The sequence below is a fragment of the Aptenodytes patagonicus genome, chromosome 5 (genome assembly GCF_965638725.1).
Source record: "Aptenodytes patagonicus chromosome 5, bAptPat1.pri.cur, whole genome shotgun sequence".
Classification (NCBI taxonomy): Eukaryota; Metazoa; Chordata; class Aves; order Sphenisciformes; family Spheniscidae; genus Aptenodytes; species Aptenodytes patagonicus.
The window spans coordinates 77615387-77632761 of NC_134953.1; the positions used below are offsets into that span (position 1 = coordinate 77615387).

At 41.7% G+C, this 17375-nt stretch overlaps 1 protein-coding gene across 4 annotated transcripts in view; it reads right to left on the bottom strand.

Annotated features, from left to right (window-relative positions):
- The window catches only part of DPYD (dihydropyrimidine dehydrogenase), a 377405-nt gene that overhangs the window by 55542 nt on the left and 304488 nt on the right, over positions 1–17375 (bottom strand). For all 4 annotated transcript variants that reach the window (XM_076337802.1, XM_076337800.1, XM_076337801.1 and 1 more), the window contains one exon: positions 16118–16260. In XM_076337802.1, the coding sequence (XP_076193917.1) occupies positions 16118–16260 (143 nt within the window). The remainder of the gene's footprint in view (positions 1–16117; positions 16261–17375) is intronic.

The window sequence follows — 17375 nt, forward strand, 5'->3', positions numbered from 1 at the left end:
GACTTCACATGGCAGAGATGGCACTTGTTTAATGTCCCTTGATCCTAAATAATCCAAGTGAATCTGTTTTGTGAGTAAATTAACATTCAGCTGTTCACTGATCCAGGCTTTTACCTGAAACATTTAGGTAGAAAGTAGCTTTTTCTTCTTTGGAAGGTGAGAGCCAGGCCCTGTGAGCAACCTATGGAGCAGTGAGGTCCAGATCACAATGAAGCTGTTAGCTGTCCTGCTGACAAGTGCTGTGCTGCTGTCTTGCTTGTGTTTGTCTCTAGCTTTGGACTAGAACTTGGGCTAGAAAAGAAACGTGCTTAGAAAGGTAACACATATTATTCTTATTGCACTAATATACAGGGAGATAATTTTGCACAAGCTTGGTCTTACTGCATTGCCTGGCTCTGCCTTGGCAGTAGAACTGCTACAATTTCATTTTTAACATCTGACCTCCTCCCCTTTCCCCCAGATCCAGACTCCAATGGTTGCCCCTTACGTCCCAAAAGAGACAAGCAGGCCAACATGCTATGTACGATCAATTATATCGTGCTCTCAGTATTCTGCAATCTAAAACTGTTCAGTGTAAGTTGCAACTGTAGGTTACAATTCTAATCTATACAGACACGTCTGAGATACTAAAAGACACAATGCCTGCTTTGCTGCTGGTAAATCAAACATACATCAAATGATCTCATTGGGGAATGGGGATGTGAAATGAATCACGGGCTAAGGCTCTAAGTAAAACTGTTCTGCAAAATGCAATGATGGGAGATGCATGCAAAGGTCCCTGCTGATGTCTTGCCTAAGGAATGTCCTGTCTGCTCTATTACTAAATAAACATAAATATTGAGTCTAACTTTGTCAAAGGATCTAGAGCCATTACAAATCTTACTTGAGGAACTGGACTAAATTGTCAGGAGATTATTATTGTATAGAAAGAATTTTACAGGTTGCATGATTGTTATTAATCGTTCACATCAATCTGAAACTTTTAATTTACATATTTTGAAGAAAAAGTTCATTATTTGGTGACAGGTACTACCACATCAGTTATAAAACATTGTAAATGCCTTTGCTTTTAGCAGAATCATTACACAACAAAGATGCCAATTTCTGAAGTTACTGAGGCAATTCCCCTGCACTGTTTACTGAGAGCTCTGTCTGTGTAAGACCTTTTAGGTTTTGTCCATGGTCTATGTTTCTAGGAGCAACAGTAAAGATACCCAGACATTGCATTTTATTTTTGTTTCGCTCTCTACAAAAATGGATGTGGTTCCTGTCCAAACTTTGGCACATGGTGGGGGACTGCGTGGAAGACCTGTGCCATCCGTGCAGAACCTGGACAAAGCAGCTGAGGCATTGCCAGCCAGATCGCCCACTAAAGCAATTCCTATTCAGTGTTGTCCTTGCATTTTCCCATTGGGGGATGTTGCAGAGGAGAAAATATTTTCTGTAACACTAGAAAGAGGAAACAATGCACTCCTCTTCAGGCATTCCTCTGTCATAGAATCATAGAATCATTGAGGTTGGAAAAGACCTCTAAGATCATCGAGTCCAACCATCGACCCAACACCACCATGTCCACTAAACCATGTCCCTAAGTGCCTCATCTACTCGTCTTTTAAATACCTCCAGGGATGGGGACTCCACCACTTCCCTGGGCAGCCTGTTCCAAGGTTTCACCACTCTTTCAGTAAAGAAATTTTTCCTCGTGTCCAATCTAAACCTCCCCTGGCACAACTTGAGGCCATTTCCTCTCGTCCTATCGCTTGTTACTTGGGAGAAGAGACCGACCCCCACCTCGCTACAACCTCCTTTCAGGGAGTTGTAGAGAGCGATGAGGTCTCCCCTCAGCCTCCTTTTCTCCAGGCTGAACAACCCCAGTTCCCTCAGCCGCTCCTCATCAGACTTGTTCTCCAGACCCTTCACCAGCCTCGTTGCCCTTCTCTGGACACGCTCCAGCACCTCGACGTCCTTCTTGTCGTGAGGGGCCCAAAACTGAACACAGTATTCGAGGTGCGGCCTCACCAGGGCCGAGGACAGGGGCACGATCACTTCCCTACTCCTGCTGGCCACACTAGTTCTGATACAGGCCAGGATGCCGTTGGCCTTCTTGGCCTCCTGGGCACACTGCCGGCTCATGTTCAGCCGGCTGTCGACCAACACCCCCAGGTCCTTTTCCGCCAGGCAGCTTTCCAGCCACTCTTCCCCAAGCCTGTAGCGCTGCATAGGGTTGTTGTGGCCGAAGTGCAGGACCCGGCACTTGGCCTTGTTGAACCTCATACAATTGGCCTGGGCCCATCGATCCAGCCTGTCCAGGTCCCTCTGCAGAGCCTTCCTACCCTCGAGCAGATCAACGCTCCCGCCCAACTTGGTGTCATCTGCAAACTGACTGAGGGTGCACTCGATCCCCTCATCCAGATCATTGATAAAGATATTGAACAAGACCGGCCCCAAGACTGTCCACTCTCTCTTACCCCACGACCTTCAGTTTTTACATAAACTCATTATTATATGGCGAAATCCCAGCTGGACAGCTGATGGTGGGGAAGATGGTGCCAAAAATGGACCCCAGTCCCCACCAGCATTCTTTCTATTCCATCAACAGCAGGGATTTCAGCAGAGGCGGCAGAGGAGATGCAGATCTGGACACGTTTGTATCAGTTCTTCCCTACACTACTTTCAACTAACAAGAGGCAGTGTGTCTATAATCTCATATACTGCTAGTTCACTGCAAAAGGCTGGAGCAGGTCAGAGAATCTAGCCTGTTTAATAACGTGTTGCTTTGCAAGAAGTGTAAGTATTCTTGGTGTGACTAGATCTGTGAGAACAAGAATGCTGCAATGTCTGGCAGCAGTCGTGCTCCTATTCGAAACTGTCTCAAAGCACTATTAAAGCCCTTTGCCAGCAATGACTTTGTGGTAGGAGACAATAGCCTGGAGAAAGTTTTAATTTTTACACCCCTCCGAAATATCTGTTTCTCTCTTCAGAATATGGGTGTAAAATAATTGTCATTTTTATGAAAACAGAAGTAACAGTAAGGAGGCAGATGGGTGGCAGCGATACACGGTCTAGAAGTAAGAAGATTGATGGGTATATATTTGTATACACAAACGCAAATCACATAGCTTGACTGTTCTACCATATTAGTTTCCATTTGTTGTAGCTGTACAACATCAAAGCAGTGATGTCCCCATATATTGCATTTAGTGGTAATGTAACGGACTACCAAAAAAAAAAAAAAAAAAAAAAAATCAAAGTGAGAGTTTCTAAGTAGTTTCCTGGCAATTGAGACAGCAGGCTCTTTCATCTGTGCTGTAACTGTGGCAGTGCATTGATTTAAACTCCTTCTGAGATCTCAAATGCTTTTATATTCTTAGGTCTCACTGGCTGCTTTCTTTTTGCTTTTTTTTACCCCCCTTCAAATGATAAAATTCTAGCATTTAGCAGAATGCCATCTTGCTTCCCCAGAAGACGGAGACTTATTTCAGCTTTGGTTCTAAACTGCATAGTATCTCTAAATAAAACAGCTCTCAAAATGCCATCCGATTAGGAAATTGGCCTTTGACTTCACAGTTTCTAATATTCTTACCCTAGCAAGGGGATAAACAACTATTATTCCTCTGAGATACCTGTGAGAGGTTTTACAATGGATTAAAAATTTTGCTTTTCCATTAATTTGGTTGACTTCCTTTGAAATATTTTTACTGATATGCCCAAATGGTAAGCAAAAGATTTACCGTTTTGATTTTATATTATAATATATTTTCAATTTTAGCATTATTTATCATCTTTTTATAGAAGCTTTCTTTTTCTATTAAAAATTCTTCCTGATAAGTATTGAAGAAATAAATCCACCTTCCTGTTAGAGAAACATTTATGAATGACTCTAAGCTGTTTTTCAATGTATAGTTGAGGCTACTGCTTTTTTGGTTAGTGTCTATTGATTAAGATTCTGGTGGAAAAAGACTGAAGTTGTAAATGAATTCAAGGTGCTTCAGGAGGGATTCTATTTGTGCCCATCTGGGTACCCATGTGAATCGACAGCCTTAAGAAAATTAATTTTATTGTAGTGGGCAAGAGCATGATTATAATCTGGGTAAGGCATACATACAATTTAAAATTTATTCTCAAAAGGAACTAGCAAAAATTGACTCAACTAAAGGGAGACCTTTCTGGGCCATGCAATCTATATGCTGCATCGCTCTTGCCTATGGAAATGAAAATGTGTGTTTCCTAGCCCCCGTACAATGATTTAGATGTGCCCAGATCTACAAAGTAAAAAGCAGTACACACAGCATGGGTTGTCTGACACAGTACTCATAATAATGTGGCAAGAGCTGCCATGTGAGAGTAAGCAGACAAACAAAATCTCCTCTGAGAGGGGTTTCTGTACTTAGAACCTTCGGGATACCAATGTCTATGGAAAGGCTGCCTGTATAACGATGGTTCCTCTTCCTCATGTCTCGTTGAACACTGACTTACCAGTACATTAAATGTGTAGCCTAAATTATCCTTTCGATCAGCAATTATTACTTTTGCTAGAGGGCTGTAGGATTAAGAACATAGGGGAACTGGATTATCAGACAATGCGGTGCACTCTCTGGAAAAAAATGAGATTGTTTTAAAGAACAAATTTGTAAGTAAGAAAAAGCTTCCCAAATATTGATACAGTACAGATGGAATGATTTGATTCATTCACATTAGCTGCTTAAATGACTCTAGAGATATAGGTTAGCAGATGGGATGTTACTTAACAAGGCTTCAGATACTGGATCAAGATGCAAAACTGATTTGGATGATAGCTGATAGCCTTTTTAAAACATTAGAATTGAGCTAATATACATGAACTAATGAACTACTATTTGTTCCAAAGTCTAGTGCGGCTTTCAGAAAGCAGTCTGAAGGACTCAGACATTACATCTATGAATTGTCTGAATTGTGGGAAAAACCCCACATAATCTTTTTTACTGAGTCCTAGACTTGAAGTCCTAATGAGCTGAGGGCTTACTAGCGACACCTGAGGGGCAACACACAGAAGAAAGACTCAAAGATGCTAACAACTCCAGGCTCTGCAGGGTAGGCAACCATTCACATGGGGCTTACGAAATCTATATGAAAAAAATGAGTGGATGGTCCGATGTCATGTGGGTGTCACTAATGGAGCATTTCAGTTATTTTGTTATACCTCAAGTGAGTTCATCAGACAAGCCTGAGGTAAAGTGTCATTCTAATCAGAAGTATACGCTAGTGTCGGTAAGAAATGGAGCTCAAAATGAGTTAAAAGGAGAAGAAGATCTCCAGCCCATGCAAGACAAGCTTGCAGGATAAGAGCTCTATGTCCTGTACAGCTTGGATCCTCTCTGCAACAGGACAACATAATGCTAACGTGGTGTTGAGCAGAGCTGAGCCGACATTTAGGGAGCATCGAGGCAGGGACCACAGGTAAGGAAATAAGGATGCCGTAGCTGGGCAGCAAGAAGAGCCACACAGCTTGTGCTGAAGCCGCAGCAGCCTCCTGAGACAGGCTGTAATGAAAAGCCCCCCCAGCGCCAAGGTGACGGTTACTCCCGCTGGCACAGAGACGCCGAAGTACCTGATTTTGGGGGGTGAAAGATAGACCTTGTTCGTGTATTGCACTCCAGCAAGCTTGGGCAACTGCGAGTGGCCAACAATGAAGGAGGAGAAAAAAGTCTAGAATCCATTAGCCACTTACCAGGCGAGGACACGGCAGGGGATAAGAGCACTGTAAGGGACCCTTTAGGAATGTTATCCGACGCATTAATTCCTAGCCTACTCAAATGTATTTTTCCTCCCCTTAAGTTCTTCGCTGCCAATTAACGTATCTTTGATCTAAATAGCTAAACTGGGTGTTTGGGAGTGGGAAACTGGCACTTATCAAGGGACCCTGAACGATGCAATCTTATATCCCGTGTCTTTGAGAGGGGAAACGCGGAAGAAATCAAGAATTTTCAGAAGGCTCCCTGAGGTAATTGTTGTTTTTTTTTTTTTTCCCTGTCAACCACCCCTAGAGGAATGGTTATATTTCCTTATCTCACTAAAGCATTCTGTCAGTTCTTGGAACTACAAAGTGGACCTTTATGCAGTAGGTGGGCACACACACTGATAAAAGTGCTGATCGTGATCATCTCTCCTAAGAAAACAAATATGACTCCACATGCCTTGAGCATTGAGGAGTGTGGGAAACAGCCTCATAATCAGCCATCTATAGCAAATTGTATCATTGTCCTGTAGATCTACAAAATGAAAGGTATCTTTGAAAGCAGATGAGCTAACTCCCCTGTGTAAACAGTCCAATCACATAGAGAGGCTCTACAACTATCTTTAAATATATGTTGAATATCACTTCATATTTCATTTATTAACACCCAAAGGTCTCGCCTCTCTCTTATAAGTACTGTTGTGGAAAATGAAATCCTTCAGTTCTCCCAGCGGTTCTGCAGCTGCTGGTACAGCATCAGCAGCTCTGCCAGGTAGATGTAGATTTACTCGACCCATTTCCATGAGCTGTATCCTCCAGGTCCTCCAAAGATATTTCTAAAGCAGGCATCAGTTAAGTCGCTCAGATCTGGTGGTTTGATATTAAAAGTCATCAAGTAACACAACACATTTAATCAGAAGTTAGCAGTGTTTTTAAGATTTTGTTTTCTGGGAGCTAATCAACAGGAACGCCACCCTCTCTGGACTGGAGTTGGTCCGTTATTCTATTTTGGGAAAGGCGTATCTGTCAGAAGTCAGCGTGGCTCTAGGAAAGCACACTTTTCCGAAAAGAACTGTGTTCTGAAAAATGTGTGGAAAAGAGTTTCAGAATTACCAATATGTGCTGTTTGACAACATGGAATGCAATGGCTCCATTTAACTTGAAAACGTCTGTTTTGCAATCCAAGTTAATTGGAATGAAAAGGTCAAAACTAAAATATGTTGTAGAATGATTGAAACAAAGATTTGATTCACCCAAATAACATTTTTTTTCTTTAAATATGTTAATTCCACACATTTTTAGAATTTTGATTATCAGTTTAAACTGGAAAACTTCCCATCCGCAAACTTCCCTGCGACAGAATAACTATTTCCTGACCATTGGTAATACTCAGGTTCATTAATGCGTAACGTATCCAGGGTAAAGCTTCAGCGTTCTTCATCCCAGGACACTCTGAATCAGACACAGCAGTGACTTGAACCCAGATCTATTTTGATTAAATGAAATTTGTCAATGAAAAACAGTTTCCTCAAAGAAGTTTTCAACAAACTCTAATGAGAACCATCTACTGAGGGACATCCTCCTGTGAGCAGAATTTTGAAAGCTGCAGACCTCTCAAAATCAAACAGAAAAGCAATTTTTCCATTTTGGAACCTCAGTTCAGTCCTGCAATGATTAACCCCTCGTCCTTGTGAGTCTTTCCCTCTAGTACTCTCACATTTTATTTCAGCTAAAATTACTTTCATCCTTTATCGGCTTGCCTGTAGAATTTGTGCAGCAGCTGCTGTGTCCATTGAAGAGTGAGATTCATGTGAATAAAATAGCTCTGACCCTCCGAGTCCTTCGTGTCTGAGATAAAAACCCACTTCCACATTTCCCTAGGGATTGTTTTACCTATCTCTGTCCAAATAATAAATACCAGCAAGAAAAGCAGCGACATAACTCAGATATTGAAGGAAGTTAAAGCCGTTCTTAAACGTACTGCCAGCTTCAGAAAAATGGTTTCTCTGTTTGTTTCTTTCATTCAAATCGCATGGATAAAAGGACCTCTCGCCAGCCAGATCAAGCTGTGTCAGGGGGCTTGTGCTGTAGCAGGAAAAAAACTTCAAAAAGGCATCAGGGCTCATATTCCCAGATTGCGCCCTCCTTCCTGGGCAGAAAAAAGATTCTTCTACCCCTGGGAAAACCGGCAGATAGGTCACCAAACTCCAGCTAGCCCTACACTGAGCCTGAGCCGAGCTGCACGGCAGCGCACGCCTGCGCCGGTGTGGGCTCCAGGACCGTGCCATCCCCAAGCACAGCCTCCTCCACTGCTTGCTCTCCCTTTCCTCCTTTCACCGCCAGCTACAGCCTCTGACTGAAAGATCGACGGAGCTGCTATGATAGAAAAAGGAAGATTTCTTACATGCGCATTTTCTTTGTATGACCGATAATGTTTCCAGGAAAAACTTCTCTGACGGCAGAGCTTTGCAATCCTGAATGTTTTACATTTTCCCTTTTTGGCAAACAAGTCCCCTGCAGTTACAGTATGTATAATTTAAAACAAAACACAGGAAATTCCCTAAGTAATTATTGGAGATGGCAGTAACGAAAAAAGAAACTCGGCATTTTCCACTGTGTTTATCTTTCCTTCTATTTACATTTTCAATATCCAGCAAGGAGCTGGGTACATTTTCAGATTCAATTTCCAGTCACCTCCACGCTGGTACACAAGGGGAACTCTGTCTGTAACAGAGCTAGCTTCGCGTCTGAAAGCAACCTGAGCTGAGTAAAACAACTTGCCCACAATTTCTTCAACACTTAACTGAGCCTCTTTTGAAGAGTCATCTCCATGCTGCTTTTACTTTGTGAACTTTTAAACAAAACTCACTTGATGTCAATTCACACCGTGTGGTTTTACCTACAGGGAGGACAGCTCTGTGCTTGTTCATAGATAGCGGCAGCACGAATCCACATCGGTAGTGTGAATCCACATTAAAAATAGGCGCAGCACTACTGGGTTTTGGAAAGACAAGCAATATTGTGGATCCTTGGGAGAGACGGAGAGAGCATGTTGCCAAAGCAATTATTCTTCACATGTCCTCAACCCTCAAAGTCCCGATGTCACCAGACCCAGGGAAGCAGGGTAGACACCTGGGCAGAAGGGGAAAGAGAAGCAGGCTCAGCGTCCCCAGGTATAAGAGCGGCGAACAAATCCTCTGCAGAGGCTGGGACTGACTGGTATAGGACAGCATTTGAGCCGACGCTCAATTGAGACCTAATTGTTATTAAATAATTATTACCATTCAGTGATAGTTAAACCTACTTTGCATGAGAATCCATTATAAGAATGACAAACGGCAGTTGTTATGGAATGAGCTTGAATTCATTCTCGCAAATTTATGAAATAACAATCCTATCTATGCAGACCTCATTTACGAGCTGGCGAAATGAGCAGAAATAAAGGAAAGCTAATAGATAAATCCCCTAAGCAGCTCCAAATAAAATGTAAAACTACTGCAAAACTGCACAAAATAAAAGGCATTATTAGCTTAGAGTTTAGCCTGTAACTTTACAATGTGCTGATTTGAATATTGCAACTTTTCATTAAAAGTGGCAAGACAATAAAAGTAAAAATCAAAAATGAAAACCAGTTCTAGTTTGGTATTTTTTTCCAACTATAACCAAAAAACTTGCTAGATTGTTTTTGTTTGCCAAATTCCGATTTCCATTAAAAGGAATTCTCACAGAAAATTCTCACTATCAATTAGCAATTTCCATCCCAAGCATCTGTAATGGAGCAAGTGTGGCAGTCCTCTAATGAGTTTTTTTTACTAGCAAAGACAGACAGACAGTTGAGAACAGGTTGAGTTTCCGTAATTAGCACTGAGCTAAGAAAAAAGCAGACAATAATGACATGTTTATCAGAAGTGATCGCTTGAGTATGTCTGTCCCAAGGCTTCCCCCTCTTTCACATTCGGTTTTCTTTTGATTTTATGTCGACACGTTCAAACAGCACTTTGTTCCCTCTTTTGTTTCTGCATGTACTGCAAATTTCAGCTCTGCAGAGAAGGGCCACTCCATTCAGCGCTGCGTCCATTGAAGACTTTTTTAAGCGCGCGGCTCTGTGAGCAGCGGAGCTAATGATACCTGGCTTCCAGCAGCTCTGTGTCTCCTGGTTGGGTTCTCTGACGTCTAATAAGGTGTGACTGCCAATTAAAGCCTTTCCTGTGGCTGACACAGTCCTAACGGCGCTGTCCCATGTGGGTTCTCAGAGGTCTAATAAAGGTGAGCTCATAGCGCGCTCGCGCTCGCAGTGAAGGAATGCAGGTACGCTCTTTCCTCTGCCTGACAAAACTTGTTATAGCGAAACACTTTCTATCTTCCGGCAAATTGCAGTGAAAATGGCCACACAGCTCAAATGTGACTGAGGATGCTCAAAAGGACATACAAACACATAGCGAGTTTCTTCGGGAATCTGGGCTGAAAACTGCTATTTCTACATGAGACTACATTTATCTCAAAGGACTTACATCTGAAAAGTGGTTTTGCCTTAAGTGGTATTTTTTTTCCTTAAAATTGTTGGTGGATGTAAAGAGCCATCCCTTGAATCTCCCCTTGTATCATTTTGGTGGCCTGCTACTGCGTCCAGCAATCTATTCTTCACTCATCAATTTAATTGGCGAGAGAAGAATTAGCTCCAACATCTTAACTTCTCTGTATCATGGACAGCTTGGTACAGAAAGGTTTTGTCCTTCTACCCCCTGAGCCACAGCCTGCGTCAGAAACTTCACGGTGTCCAGCTGGTGCCAAAGCGTGCCCGTTCTCGGGCTTATCCGCCCGTGGAGCACTCTCCGACTGGCACAGAGCAAAGCCTTCAGCCTCTGTTCCCCCCATGCGCTGGCGTAAGGACGGGCTGGGGGCAGAGGAAGGGTGGGCTCTTGGCGAGTCCAGGCAGGAGAAGCCCAGCCTTGCTCTGCCACACCGATGGCACCCTGTGGTTCTTTAAGACTTGCAGCCACCCACCCGACTTCATTTTCCTCGCGCAGAGCTGAGATTAGACACAAAGAAAGACTGAGCCCTTCCTCTGCATTCAAAATCACTGCTATTCATTGCAAGACAAAATACATTTTTTCCAAGTGTCATCAGTATAAACTTAACCTGGAATTGTAAAACACAGGGCCTGCTCCATCACTGCCCTGCTCTGTCACTCCCACGATTTCAATCTCTTTTAGTTTTTCATTCTCCATGCCATTAAATGGCATAAACAAAAATTCCTGGATGAGAATTTTTTGGCCTCATCTAGTCCTCACTTAACTCAAGTATCAAGTGTCCTCTCTGACTTGAACAGACACTGAGACGGGCTTAAAAGAACACTAATTAAAGCTCTCTACTTTGGAGTTCTGTAGCCATAAAAAACATAGAGACATTGCATCAGGCACCTTAATGAAAATTAAAAAAAAAAAAAAAGGGGGAAAAAAAAAGATAAATGATTACAGCATACATTCATTTCATCGTTTTTTTGAGGGTTTTTTTTGAGATTGGGGTGGAGAAAATGGCAGCATCTAAACATTAAGACGTGACATAATGTTTATGAAATGTGGTTTTTTTTTTTCCTGTCATTTCAGTGATTATATTTTCAGAGCCTTGCTTTTATTTTCTGATACCCAGGGCATTTTATACCATGTAGAAGGGTTCCTCACAGGGTTTCACATTTGCACAAATACAATAACAATGCTCTCTCATAGTTCAAGTCCCACTATTTTGTGATGGAAAAGCTTGTTTATTCACACACAAAGGGCCATCCTGCTGTTATAAAAATCCCTTAGCTAAATGCCTCAGTAAAAGGCCTGCTGAAGATAAAGTAGTAATCAAACTGTCCTGAATCCCTTGAGACTCTGGGTCCGAAGAGGTACCAACAAGAATGCTCCTTGAAAACGTCACAAAAAACACACGTAGTCTCATAAAAACAACCGCGTTTTGTGTGGGAGGGAGATTTTATCTTGCAGAGGCAAAAAACATCGCTATTGCTTTCCTATCGTGGGCTGTCATACTTCCAGAATGGTTTTGTTCTTCCTCAGATCCCCGAGGTCTCATACACAAGTGGTGTGGGGCAGGAGAGAAGGGCACGGGGCAGATCCAGTGGCTCTGCCTCTGAGGTGGGGTATATTCCCACCTTATTCTCTTGCCTGAGAGATGAGGAGGGTGATGGTGCAAGGTCCGGAGGCAGCAGGTGCGCGTGGGCTGGATACGACACGGTGAGGACAAGAGCACAGTGCCCGTAGGAACAGGACTGCAAGGTACTACCTCCCGCCCAGGGCAAGCGGGAGACGGAGATGGGTGAAGGCGGGTCTGAAACGGGGCTCGGGGCAAAGCTACAGGCTGCCCTGCTGGGAAGCAGCAAATACGGGTGGATTTGAAATCGTTGCTATGTAAAGCCTTACAGACATCCATGCTGGAGCAACAGGGGACATGTGTGACCTCCCTACTTTGTAAGAAAAGAAATTTGTTTCAAAAGGAACCCATATTCTTTACAAGTTAATGACTAATATTCGAGATTAATGGAAGTATTCCATACCAGAATATAATGTTAAGAGACTCTACTATGAAACAAGTATACTTCAGAAAGTACCCCTTTGTTCTACCTTTTTTTTGGTTACATCTGCTAGAAATAATGATTCCAGAATCTCTTTCAACAAAAGGTCATTTATGTCAATGGACAGAACACAGAGGATCAGATCACCTGCGGTAATTGCAAATTAATGCTCTACTGCTAATGCATTAACTACACAATATTGATCTACAATTGAATCATACAGGCTAGTGTGAAGTGATTTTTACTTTAATATTTTCACGCTTTTATTGCTTTTTCCATAATGCATTTTCTCTTTCCACTGGAATTTTCTGTAATTGTCTCCATTTTTAATTTCCTACAGCCAGATGACTTTGAAAAATGTATGTCTCTTTCAAAGCCTTGCAAAAATCTAACAAACCATCAATGTGACATGGTAAATCACAGACATGATGCAAAAGATGCAAAAAAATCCGATATACATCTTATTTTGATAAATTGGGGCTTTAAAAAAAGCTTACTTAAATTAAAAAAAAAAATACTTCAGCCTCACGGGAAGCCCATAGTAATGAACTGTACCTCAGAAAGATGCAGCTAGACATTTCTGGAGCTTTTGGTATGCAATGAGTGCAGGATTATCTCCATAAATAAAGTTGTTACTTTCTTTAATTTCATGCCTGTACTGAAAAGGGATTGGTGGATTTGGGTATGTTACAAAAAAGTATAGTGCCATGGAATCAGCTGAAGAATGATTGAAATGTTTCAGCATTTTTAATGAAAAATTAAAAAACAAGTGGGGTCTTTTTGCAACTGTTTCTGAAGTCCATAAAGTGGAAAAATGCTCTGTTAAATTGCTGTATAAAATTTTAATCCCAGCTACTACTGACTACAATGACCCAGTTTGTTTTCTATACCTGCTGCAAAACTTTCTTACACGTGAACTTTTTGCCAGTAACGACACTAAGATGTTGCCCTCCACCTTCTAAAGCAGGGGATAGAACACACTTTACTGAAACTCTCTCGGCAAACCATTCCCTAATATACCTGCTTAACACCACTTGAGGTGGTTATGGCATATATCAAAATACGGCTTACCACCTGACTCCTGACTTGCATTCCTGTGTATGATGATTTCGTAAATGGAAAATAAGTCCCCACGTTTTAAAAATAAAAGCAATTGGAAAAAATAATGGAAAATGATTGTAGGTGAAATAGCTGCAGAGGAAAACCTGATCTTGCTTTAATGGAGGTACATTTATTATTCATAAACCTCTTCTCTAAGAGATATACCACATTGCAATTAAATCAACTCACACAAAGCCTTCGTATTATTTTAGCCCATGAACGTCACCCTCTCATGGCAGAGAAGACACAGGACTCTTGTCTGGGCAAAACGAAGGGAAGTCCAATGGCCACGCAAGCGCTGCTCTCCCAGGCTCTCTAGCTGTGCTCCGTGGATGGATCAATACAACCTGTGCTGCTTAGTGGTATCAGATCGTGTTTAACGCTGGGTGAACTGACAGTCCCTACCAGACAGTATTTTAAAATACTGCTAACGAGGAAACATCCGCACGCTGTTCTGTGTAACAGGGCGGTGATGGCAGTGGCAGCACCCACTCCCAGGTTTTGAGAACACTGCTCATTCGGCACAGCTGAGCGCAGAACTCGCTCCAGCATCGCCAAAGGCACTTTCTGCCTCTGGATCAGTCATAAGGTGTCCTCCTGGTTTTGGAAACGTGAAATAAGATCACAAAATTGTGATTGTATTGTGTCAGTTCACAATTAATCTGGAATTAAGTTTACTAAAGGCTTATTTTTAAATACATGTAATTGAACTAGTTCAGACCCTTACCCACACGGCAACTTTAGAATCCGTTTATCTCAGATTAGTTTAAATGACTTCCCTACTTTAGTGAAACAGAAATAAGTCACTCAAACTGAGGATAGGTTTGATCCAGAGGAGTTTACAATCAGTTCTAGCGATTATTTAAGTTAAACTGGTGAAGCCTAAGGACAAGAAAGGAGTTTTTTCACCATCTCTGGGAAAAATCTGTTGAAAAGAGAAATTGTTCTGTAAAGGGCAGAAGACCAGTATAGTTCCACGTCATTTCTGGAAGCCAGTTCCAGAGATCTTGATTATTACTAAGAAGAAAACAATAATTAATGTATTGTAAATCCGATATTCTTTCCCTTGAGCACTGACCAGGATGTCTGCATTAAATTATATTTCAGAATTTCCCATTACCATTGGGGCAAACCAACAAAAAAGAAAAGAAATGAGAAAAAATAACAGCTACACAGTCTATATAAAGGAAAAGTGCATAAATGACATTAAAAAACTTCATTTTTAGTCATCCAGAAACAGATACAGCAGACGTAGAACAGAAAATCATTCCACTCTGCGTAGATCAGATCACACAACATTGTTACAGACAAAGCCATCAAAACTGCAGCTCTATTAGTAATAACAAATGAAATGCATCTATAGCACTAAAAACATTCCCTTGCCAACTCTACTGTTTTATAGACAAATGCTGCTCTGTATTTTGTACCGTTACTTAGTATTTATATGGAAGAAACTCTCAGACCATTGTGTAAGAAAGGTACATCTTCTGTCTGTCCATGGGAAAAGAAGAGTTTGAAGCATTCTAATACAAACTAAAAGAAACAGAAAATGATATTAATAAATCCAAAGAACACAGTAAGTCTATAAAAAAGCGGCAGCCTTCTACTTCAGCTCCCAGAGGTGCTAACTTTGATGTGCATTAAAAAACCCAACCGAACCAAACCATTGAGTCGGCCTATTTTTTTTCCTGAAACATAGCAAACAAATTACTATTCTCAGCAGTCATCATAGCTGTGCAGAAAGGATGGTCACACTGAATCTAATTTTAATGTCAAAGTGAATTGTGGGAATGAAACTACTCCAGTCGTCCCACGGAGTGACACAAAGCCGATATCCGCAGGATCCACAGATGCTGTTGTCTACGACGGGAGCTACAGATAAAGGGGGTGAGTATCTACCAGGATGTAACAATATATAACGGCATAATATAACATCACCACCACCTGCTCCTCATCAGCCATTCTAACACATACGCTGCAATGGTGCCGTGACATGCCTAGCAGAGGAGGTAAGGGGCTGATTTCCAGCCAATTTCCCGGTGCCCATAACAGCAGGCCACCAGGGCTTCCTTCCATGACAGGGACTGACTAACCGTGCCAGTCTGGCCAGGACCTCAAAACAACCCATCAGGCAATGTAAACAGCCTCAACTACTGCATGCGGTCGGACACCTCACTCCAATGCAATGGGCTGCAATGCCAGCACCGTATGCAGGAGGTACAGCTCTGCACCTCCTGTTCCGATAAACATGCTTAAGGCACACAGACGCCTGGATAAACAAGAGTTACTTTAAACTGGCTCCCAGTGGGACCAAAGTCTGTGCTCTTTGAAATCCCTCTCCCCTTGAAAAGGCTCTTTGCAGAAGACAAAACCCGGGAATAAAGGAAGATCAGATAGCTCAAGCTTAACTCTGTGTCAACCTTGTTTGTATGACAAGGGAGAGATGTTTAAAGTTTAAATCCTATAGGTCAGAGAAAAAAAGCGATGACATACTCATGGCTAGCCTTTTCCCAGATTGGTATTGTGACACCCAAAGTCTTCTTTTGGCAACTCCTCCTCCTCCTCCTCCATCTGAAATGAATGCCTCTTAGCAAGAAGCATGAAGCAAAAACCATGAAAATTCCTTTCAATGGTATAAAACCCCCGCTATCCTAATGTTTGAAAGGAAGATACATTACAGTTTTAATACAGTTATTTTAATTTTCATGTTTTAAAGAAAGAAAAGGTACCTGTAAAACAGAAGCCCCACTGTGCAGAAACTGGAGCCCACTTTCAGCAGAATCGATGCCTCCAGTTGCTAAGACGGGAAATCCTGGGAGAGCACGGGCTATGGCAGAGACTGCGCGGAGGGCGATGGGCCTAATAGCATTTCCTACAGAAAACCAGAACATTTTGTTAGCAACATCAGAACACACCCTGATGTAATCTGCACATATCTCATAGTAGGAACATCAGGAACTAACATCTAATTCTGAGATGCAGAGGCTATATTCATTTCTAAACTGACACCAAGTGGGTTTCAAATGGTATCAATACTTGTAAAGTATTATGAATTTGGCTGAAATAAAGAAAATCGCAGAAACATTTGGATAAACATTGCGAAGCCGGCTTGAACATTTTAGCTGATGCTCAAAACAAAGACTAACAATGTCTGAGACAGAAAGCAATACCTTACCGTACAGTACACTGTAGACAGAGATCTATGTTTCTACATAAAGAATCAGGTTGATTTTTTGAACATAGATGTTGTCCAAGTAAGAGGGAACATCTCATTTATTTATGTCTGACTAAAAATTGTTTAAAAGCGCCATTTCACTGCACTTGACATTTCATATATTATTTAATATGTTTCTCCTTTGGATGTTTGTAGATTCGGATAATCCTTTAAGTAAGCCCCCTTTAAGTATTAGCACAATAGTCAGAAGCTCAAAAGAATAAAGTATATTCATTTATGGTTGTATCTCCAAGACTGGAGCTTGCATTTTCAAATGGTGTATAGGGGTTGAGTCAGACAACTCCCTGCTACATTTGGAGGAATTATGATTAAAGTCTCAATTCACTGTGTCTGCAATGCATCTGCTTTCGCTACATCCTATTGATGGTATGCAAGTATTTAAAATATGCATACAGATGCTGCTCATTAAATGATGGATGGCATAGACAGCTGACACTTTCAGTTATTTATTTTTCAGGCTAGTTGAGATTTCTCTAGAAAACTCCCGTATTCTCAAAATTTCTACTTAATTTAGAGAACCTTTAGAATGTATTGGACAACAATACAGTAGTGTAAGGGAGGGACACATCGCTCCCAGAGGAACTGGCTGGCTGGCAACCTATGCAAGGAATTGCTAGTACCTTTTTTTTTTTTGTACTGTATTAGGTAACTTGGGGAAATACCATGACATGAAATACTTCTGAACACCCTCCATGGGTATTTTTATAACCTTTAAAGCTTTGACCGTCTGCAAGAGCAAATAACCAAAAGGG